Here is a 9781-nt window from a genome sequence, read left to right as displayed (position 1 = left end):
TTTTTTTGTTGCTGTTGCCGTTTTCGCCAGCAATCGTTTATGTTCGCGTGAAAAATGTTTGTATAGTGTGTGAGCGAGCATAGATCAAACAATCGTCGTGGAATCATCGAATTTGTACAGGCCATTTGTGTAGTCTATGGCCCGCTTTACCTGCCAAACCGAACGAAGCACGAGGCACAAGTGCTCGGAGAAGTGGGAAAGTTAAATTCATGCGTTTAACGGCGTGTTCGTACAAACTGTATGCAACAGCATTGGAAGGTGATTTGACATCTACCAAACAAATCGATGCATCACCCAAAAAATCAGTTTACGAACGCGACGTAACTATCGCATAAATTCATTTTATCTCTATCGCAGGGTAGAGCTCTCGAATCCGGGCAGGCGAAACCACCGAACTTGCTTCAAAATTGAGGTTAGGCACTAACATGGTGTGGTTTTTTTGTAAGTCCGTTTGGTAGGGAAATGCAATCCATCTTCTTTATGTCCGGCATAAGGAAAGCCGATCATCATAGTCCAGCTGAAAGATTCAAGAAGAGGATCCAGCCGCTAGTACCCCATACTGATATTGTTTTGCAGACGAGCTTAAGAAGATTGGCAGAACAAACGCGCTCCTAGGAAGATTTCCCAGCAGCGCGAAAAGAAGAGTTTCCGGCTACGAGGGCCGCACTGTTAGCATTTTGCTTGGAAGAGAACCGAAGAAGATTGACTCAATCAACGCGCGCCTAGGAAAGGACTTGCCGGCAGCGCAAGAAAACAAAATTCTGTCGACAAATGACGCAGTGCAGTTGTTCTTTTGTGAAACGAATCGAAAAAAGGTAGTTCTATTAAAGGGCTTGTGATATAGCTCAGTTGGCAAGTCTGTTGTCTCCTGAGCCGATGTCCGCGAGTTCGAGCCCAAGAGTAAACATCGAACACAGTTGTACCGGATAGTTTTTCAATAACGATCCGCCAACTGCAACGTTGATAAAGTCGCGAATGCCATAAAGATGGTAAAACGACTATAATCGAAACAAAAAAAAAAAAAAAAAGTAGTTCTATTAACGCACGCCCAAGAAAGGATTCCCGGCAGCATGAGAAGATAAGTTTCCGGCTACGTATTTTGTTTCGAGACAAACCGAAGAAGATTGGTTCCATGCACGCGCGCCCAGGAAAGTACGTCCCGGCAGCGCGGGACGAAAAAGCTTCCGGCTACGAGAGCCGCAATGTTATTGTTTGTTTGCTTTGTTTGTAAAAAGAGTCGGAGGAGTTGTGCACAAGCAACGCGCCCCACGATCATTCCCGGCGGCGCGAATCATTATCATCTTGCCACCAGATCCGCACAGATGATGCGTTGCTGTTAACAATATTCGAAGGGAAGTGTTTGTTCGTGTGCCGGCTCGCAGTGCCGAAGGGAACTTAAATAACCGCTCGCAGTGCCGAAGAAAGAGTTGTGGTGATCCGAGGAGGCACTATCACAGGAGAAAAACAGGTAAGCTTTAGATAAGGGGGACTGGTGGGTGGATACATTTTGATCTTCTTCGCGCACAGTTGCGCATTTTCTTATCGTTGCCTTTAGCATCTGAGACAATAAAAAAGACAGGCAAGGTTCAGTTGCTTCATTGTCGAAGAATTCCACGGCAACTGGTCTACATTCAATCGATACAGTCAAGATCTCATCCGTTACGACGACGAAGAGTAGATACAGTACCGTTCATAATTGTATAGAAATTGGAAGCAAGCGCACTGTCACTTCGACTTTGAACTTCCATAACTTTTTACTCTGATGATATTTTTTTATCAAAATTTTTGCGTTAGATAGATCAACTATCACACTATTATAACACAAAATTTGAGCTTTCTGGAGTTTGTGTGGCCTGAGAAACAGTAATTCTATGAAAATCGAACTTTTTGGACTTTTCTCATTCAAACTGCAATATCTCTGAAACAACGCTACATTTTTTATTGAAATTTTGCACAGTGATTGTTGAAATATAAAGCTAGCATCTCTGGAGTTTTCGAAAAGTTCTATCGATGAGATCAAAAGTTACGCGAGGTGCAATATTTCAGGCATGGATCTAGAAATGCGATTTCTATAGAATTTTAGACGAATGTTTTCATAGGAAAATCATATTCTCTGTTTAACAACCAGTAAATCTATTTCAACCGAAAAATCACAACAATATTGCGAGATTCTGATTTCAAAACACAAATGGATCATTTATTCCATTTTTTTCTTTTCTTCGTTGCTTTTGCCAGACATTTTTTGTCTGATTGGTGGAGGAAACGATATTGTTCTCATGAATCGTCCAAAATTCTATAGAAAGCGCATTTCAAGGTTCATGCCTGAAATATTGCACCTCGCGTAACTTTTGATTTCATCGATAGAACTTTTCGAAAACTTCAGAGATGCTAGCTTTATATTTCAACAATCACTGTGCAAAATTTTAATAAAAAATGTAGCGTAGTTTCAGAGATATTGCAGTTTGAATGAGAAAAGTCCAAAATGTCCGATTTTCGTAGAATTACTGTATCTCAGGCCACACAAACTCCAGAAAGCTCAAATTTTGCGTTATAATAGTGTGATAGTTGATCTATCTAACGCAAAAATTTTGATCCAAAAATATCATCAGAGTAAAAAGTTATGGAGGTTCAAAGTCGAAGTGACAGTGCGCGTGCTTCCAATTTCTATACAATTATGAACGGTACTGTACGTCCTTGTCTCACTCGTAGCGTTGTGATGTGATCCACATATGATCGTCCGGATCGGTATCCAGCTTGTTGCCATCGTAGTGAATAGTTATGCCACGCCAGTTACCGCCCGAATAGAAAAACATTATGAAAAAACCATGAATTTCATTTCATTTTAAGTAACTTAACAATGAAAAATGAACTTTTTCCCATACATTTTAGAACACAAAAATATAAAGTTGATGGTTATTACAGCTTCCAGTTCTTTCTCGAAATCTGTAATATTCATCGTTTTTCATTGAATTTTTATGGTTTTAAGGATGATGAACCACGATGAACTTCAATGTTTTTTCGTAATATGTAAAAAGCTCTCGTAACCGTGAAATTTCATGGTTAGAATTAGTTTTTTGAAGCTTTCTTTCCAAAAAATTGTAAAAAAATAATTTGTACTGTTTTCAATATTTTTATTTTTCAAATTGCTTTCTACACTATAATGATACATGTATCACTCACTTAACCACTTTATTTTTTATTTTTTACAATTTGCACGGCGTATTAAGGAGAGGAGGGGCTCCTTCTCCGGCACATCTCCATCTGGTCCATTCCGGGTCTTTTGTTTTCCCTTCTGGTCCATCTGCCTCTGGAAAAAAAAATTCAAATTAATTTCCTTAACTTAAACGCACAATAAATATACTCACCGGAACTCCGATCACTTAAATTTAATACGTCAGAGTTTGTTCGGACGATTGCAAGAAACGCGATAAATTTCAGCCAGCGAGGGCACTTCCGAGTTGACGCCATTAACACGACTTACTGTTGGCGCTTCAAGCAGCGGGTTCTGTTGGCCATCGCTATTTGTGACTCGGAAGAGTTGTTCAAAATGCTCAGTCCAACGTTTGAGCTGATCTGTTCGATATGTCAGTCAACAGCTGACCTACTCGGTCTTTCAGCTGCATTCTTGCATTAGTTCTTGCACCGATAAGGCGACGAGAAATGTCTAATAGTAATCGGATATCTCCATTGGCGGCGGCTCTTTCTCCCTCTTCGGCTAGGGAGTTTATACAGGCTCTCTTGTCTCATCTACAAGCTCGTTTAACTGCCTTTTCCAGCTCCGCATATCGCAAGCGGGCGGCTGCTTTGGTGATGTACAACACTCAAGGTACTGACCCGGTACATGCCTGCTCAATTCCGACTTTCGCCTTTCTCCGATCATCGACCATCCTCCAAGTTTCATACGACATCCATTCACACCCTTTTCACCTTTGGGTTTTCCAGCCGACGGACGTCGTATCGACACCCGACTTTCTCTGCTCACCGTTGGCTACGCAAAACTCTCAGTCGTATCTCACAAAGGACAAGGTGATGGTCAGCAGATGTCTGCGCTTCGTTTGTTGCGGATATCAAGAAGGCTCCTACATTTTCAGCTGATGCAGATGTGGTCAATTTGATTTTCTGTTCGGCCATCTCGGGATACCCAAGTGACCTTATGTGCTGGTCGATGGGGGAAGAGCGATCCACCGATCACCATGTTGTTGTTGCCACAAAATTCTACAAACAGCTCTCCGTTTTCGCTCGTCTGTCCTAGACCATGGCGTCCCATGATGCGCTCAAAGTCCTGATTATCGGAGCCAATATTTGCGTTGAAGTCGCCTAAGTGGATTTGAATGTCACCCTTCGGGATTTTCTCAACCACGCTGTTCAATTGACTGTGCTCTTTCTCCTGCTAATTGGCAACGTCAGTTGGCGCATAACACCGGGCCATTGTAAGGTTTCTAACCCGTGATCAACTATTTAAACGCTAAAAAAAATCAAATCTTGATAAGAGGGAAACGTACATGACCTTATTTCTTCTCGATCTAAAGTCCTAATAATTAAATAAATTACAGTGATTTGAAAGCCGTCTTATAGAAGAAGTAACATCTTGGCTTAATATTGTCTTAATCAAACCGACGAAGACTGTTCGATGATGCCTTTTTCCCGAAGAATGGGCGGGCACCGCCGCGCAACCGATGATGGTGCAACACAACATTCGATGATCCCGAGCGACGGTGATGGTGATGCAGCCTGTTTACTGCGTCGCGACGAGCACCGGACCGGTCGTGTAGTGGTGGTATCACCAGAAAAAAAGAGACGTAATTTCCACAAACACAGTCGCGCGAATCAACACACACAAGAAGCGGCGGCGGCCGTCGCAAGTGTGTGTGTGTTAGTTCGCACCAACACATCGAAACCGACAACCGCTTCGGTTCCCCTGTTTTTCCCTTTTTCCGCACCCAACAAACTGAACAAACCATGCTGAAAAAAAAAACCGAAAACACACAAACCCAAGAGGCAAGAGGCAAGAGCTGCTGTTCGTCGTCGTCGTCAGTGAACGCGCTTGGCAACCGTAGCGCATTTTTTACTACGCGAGACGAAAGTAGATCCGGGACGGTTTTACGGGAAACCCGGTCGATTTCCGGTTGCTCTTCGCTGAAAGGTGCCCTCGAATGGGTCTCTTTGGGGTCGAAACGATACATCCGGTGGCTTTTGGGGCGTTTTTCCACGTAAAATTGACCCTTTTCTGCGTTACCGCCCAATGGCGTAGCAATACAGCAACATAGCGTCACCTACGGGCTCAGCTGTTTCCCGCCACCAGAAATCGACGGCAAGTCGTCAGAGTGTGTTGTGCGGATTTTTCGCTCTCGCGGTCTCGCTAGTAGGGTTACCAGACGTCGTAGCTCAACTCAGAGGTTCTTTTTTTCGGGTGGTCCGCACCGTGTGGATTTTTGTCGGCAACCCCACTGGCGCTTTGCGAAAACAACAATTCGAATTGAGGAGGAAGGAACGAAAAATAAAGTACATCTTGGCTGGAGGAAATACGTACCGTTCCGTATATTGTATTATTCTCGGGAAAGAAGCGGCGAATTACAAGTCGAGAAGGGAAACGCGGAAAAACAAACTCGTCGGAAAGTTTTGCGGGAAGTGAGTGCGAGCGAGGAGTTGCCGGTTCATTAAATATTGTTGTTGAAAATTCCAAGTGTAAGGTGTAATCAAGAATCGGCGAGGCAAGTGGAACCCAGAAATTTTCTAGTCGGAGGATTATCTTCTTCTGTTCTGCGAAAAGAAGGAGGAAATGTAACTGCATCGGAGCTTCTTCGATTCTCATGGTCTCAACGACACACGTGATTCGGTGATAAATTTCACGCAATAGGCTACTTTGTTGTTGGCTGATTGATAGTGTGGTTTGAAAAACAGCACCGGTAAAGTGTGCGCTGAAAATAATCCGGCAGGGCCGGACTACTGCTATTGAGATAAGAAGAAAGCGAAATAGGCCGCGGCCAGTATAGATAAAAACGCGAGGGGTGTTCCAAAACGCATGTTCTTGGGCTGGCGAATTAAGTGAATCCATATACATGGAATATCTTCCTTGGCGGGTGACCAGAAGAAAGTAATTCGATTATCGCCTGGCGCGCAGTTCATGAATTAGAAAAGGAAGAGAAGCAGCAAGTGATTCCGATTTTCGGGGTGGATTTCGGCTCAGCTGTCTCGATGCAACAAAGTTGGGGGTGTTCCGATTTTCGGGTAGTGTGAGTTAGAGGGTAGCAACAATTTGTAAAACAACAACGTAAAGTGTAACGAGCGTAACAATAACAAAGGTAGCAACAACAAAAAAAACATCAGCAGCCGTAATTGGATAACAACATTCACCGAAGAAGTTAAAGGAAGAAAAAAACTAGATAATAAAAATAAGAGAAAAAAGTTATAATACATGATACACAATTGCTTATCGTGAAAGCGAAATTGAGTTCCATTCCTTTGAAGAAAAAAGTTTCCCCTCTGAAGGAGAGAAAATACCTTGAATAAAAAAAAAGTTAAGCACCCACCCAAATTGGTGGCAATCAAAAAGCGATTCTCAACAGTTAAGAAAAAATCAAGCGATAGTGAATTGGTGCGAATTGTCGGAATTGTCACACCAAATTGTCCCTAAACGAAAAAAAAGTGGTTCACAGTTTAAATCATTCGAGAATAGGAAAGGATACCTTCCTTAACTTGTGTGGATTAAAGATTAACAACTAGGCTCAACAACCAACAACACAACTCCTGCTGGGTGGGAGGGTTCTTACCGAGAAGATAAACTGAAAAAACGACGACACGATGTCATCGACGACGCAGACTACGACGACCCTGGAAGTCTGGTGTAAGCCGGAGGATCCCCAGATGCAGGACATAATCGAGGAGGAGTCAGCAGTCAGGTGAGCCACTGTTTTCAACTTGGTCCAGAAATTTAAAATATGAATCTGAAATGAGAATCTTAATTCTAGAATCTGAACTTGATGTCTAAAATCTGAATTTGAAAGCTGAAATCAGAATCTGAAACCTTAAATCTATAATCTGAATCTAGAATTTAGATCAGATATCTGAAACTTCAATCAGAAATCTGAATATTACATTAGAATGTGAATCTTATATAATCAGAATCTGAATCTAAATCTGAAATCTGAATCTGAAATCCAAATCTGAAATCAGAATCGGAAATCTGAATCTGAATTCTGAATCCGAAATCTGCAATCTGAAATCTGAATCTGAATCTGAATCTGAAATCTGAATCAGAGATCTGAAATCTGAATCTGAAATCTGCTTCTGAAATCTGAATACTGAATCTGAATCTGAAATCTGAATCGGAAATCTGAATCAGAAATCTGAATCTGAATCTGAAATCTGAAATCTGAATCTGAAATCAGAATCTGAATCTGAAATCTGAATCAGAAATCTGAATCAGAAATCTGAATCTGAATTTGAAATCTGAATCGGAAATTTGAATTTGAAATTTGAAATCTGAAATCTGAAATCTGAATCTGAAATCTGAATCTGAAATCTGAAATCTGAATCTGAATCTGAAATCTGAATCTGAAATCTGAATCTGAAATCTGAATCTGAAATCTGAATCTGAAATCTGAATCTGAAATCTGAATCTGAAATCTGAATCTGAAATCTGAATCTGAAATCTGAATCTGAAATCTGAATCTGAAATCTGAATCTGAAATCTGAATCTGAAATCTGAATCTGAAATCTGAAATCTGAATCTGAAATCTGAATATGAAATCTGAATCTGAAGTCTGAAATCTGAATCTGAAATCTGAATTTGAAATCTGAATCTGAAATTTGTATCTGAAATCTCAATCTGAAATCTGAATCTAAAATCTGAATCTAAAATCTGAATCTGAAATCTGAATCTGAAATCTGAATCTGAAATCTGAATCTGAAATCTGTATCTGTAATCTGTATCTGAAATCTGAATCAGAAATGTGAATCTGAATCTGAAATCTGAACTTCAAATCTGATAATCTGAATCTGAAGTCTGAATCTGAAATCTGATTCTGAAATCTGAATCTGAAATCTAAAACAGAAATCTGAATCTGAAATATTAATCTGAAATCTGAATATGATATCTTAAATCTGAATCTGAAATCTGAATCTGATATTTGAATCAGAAATCTGAATCAGAAATCTGAATCTGAAATCTGAATCTGAAATCTGAATCTGAAATCTGAATCTGAAATCTGAATCTGAAATTTGAATCAGAAATCTGAATCTGAAATCTGAATCTGAAATCTGAATCTAAAATTTGAATCAGAAATCTGAATCTTAAATCTGAATCTGAAATCTGAATTTGAAATCTGAATCGGAAATCTGAATCTGAAATCTGAATCTGAAATTTCAAATCTGAAATCTGAATCTGAAACCTGAAATCTGAATCTGAAATCCGAATCTGAAATCTGAAACGGAAATCTGAATCGGAAATCTGAATCTGAAATCTGAATCTGAAATCTGAATCAGAAATCTGAATCTGGAATTTGAATATAAAATCTGAATCTGAAATCTGAATTTGAAATCTGAATCTGAAATCTGAATCTGAAATTTGAAATCTGAAATCTGAAATCTGAATCTGAAATCTGAAATCTGAATCTGAAATCCGAATCTGAAACGGAAATCTGAATCGGAAATCTGAATCGAAAATCTGAATCAGAAATCTGAATCGGAAATCTGAATCTGAAATCTGAATCTGAAATCTGAATCTGAAATCTGAATCTGAAATCTGAATCTGAAATCTCAAATCTGAATCTGAATCAGAGATCTGGAATCTGAATCTGAAATCTTTTTTTTTTTTTTTTTTTTTTTTTTTTTTTTTTTTTTTTTTTTTTTTTTTTTTTTTTTTTTTGTACGTTTTATTTAATGAGGGATTAACCTTCTGTTTTCACCCTCCAAAAGTTTTGTTTTTACACTTTAGATCTCATTAAAAAGGTTACACTGTTTTAAAAATTGTATCACTTTCTTCTCCTTGGAACGAATGTTTTCAAGTTTTTCCGCCAGGCTGCCTTCCGGCAGCACTTGTCTTCTGTCGTTGTATTTCAGGCACTCCATAATTATGTGCTTTACCGTCAGTTGAACACCACATCTGAATCGAAAATCTGAATCAGAAATCTGAATCGGAAATCTGAATCTGAAATCTGAATCTGAAATCTGAATCTGAAATCTGAAATCTCAAATCTGAATCTGAATCAGAGATCTGAAATCTGAATCTGAAATCTGAATCTGAAATCTGAATCTGAAATCTGAATCTGAAATCTGAATCTTAAATCTGAATCTGAAATCTGAATCTGAAATCTGAATCTGAAATCTGAATCTGAAATCTGAATCTGAAATCTGAATCTGAAATCTGAATCTGAAATCTGAATCTGAAATCTGAATCTGAAATCTGAAATCTGAATCTGAAATCTGAAATCTGAATCTGAAATCTGAATCGGAAGTCTGAATCGGAAATCTGAATCTGAAAATTAAATCTGAAACCCGAATCTGAAATCTGAATCTGAAATCTGTATCTGAATCTGAAATCTGAATCTAGAACCTGAAATCTTAATATGAAATCTGAATCTAGAACCTGAAATCTTAATATGAAATATCAATCGGAAACCTTCAATAAGAAATCTGAATCTAAAATTCTAATCGTAAATCTAAGACTGAATCTGAAATCTGAATCTCACTCAGAATTATAAACCTGAAATATGAATCTTAAATCTCAATCTCTAATCAGAATAAGCTGAATTTGAATTTCAGATTCAGATTTCAGTTTTGG

The 9781-nt window shown here is 39.1% G+C and overlaps 1 protein-coding gene across 2 annotated transcripts in view; it reads left to right on the top strand.

Moving 5' to 3' along the window:
* The first annotated feature begins 5240 nt into the window (after positions 1-5240).
* LOC129750180 (uncharacterized) overlaps positions 5241-9781 on the top strand; it is a 250958-nt gene continuing 246417 nt past the window's right edge. Inside the window, exon 1 of one of the 2 annotated variants that reach the window (XM_055745431.1) lies at positions 5241-6899. Coding sequence is in view for 1 of the 2 variants with exons in the window: in XM_055745432.1 (XP_055601407.1) it covers positions 6802-6899 (98 nt within the window). In the remaining variant the exon portion in view is untranslated. The remainder of the gene's footprint in view (positions 6900-9781) is intronic. The other variant, XM_055745432.1, reaches the window with a different exon arrangement.

Source organism: Uranotaenia lowii, chromosome 2, assembly GCF_029784155.1.
Source record: "Uranotaenia lowii strain MFRU-FL chromosome 2, ASM2978415v1, whole genome shotgun sequence".
Taxonomy (NCBI): Eukaryota; Metazoa; Arthropoda; class Insecta; order Diptera; family Culicidae; genus Uranotaenia; species Uranotaenia lowii.
Note: the sequence above shows the minus strand (reverse complement) of the source record. Positions and strands in the feature narration are given on the sequence as shown.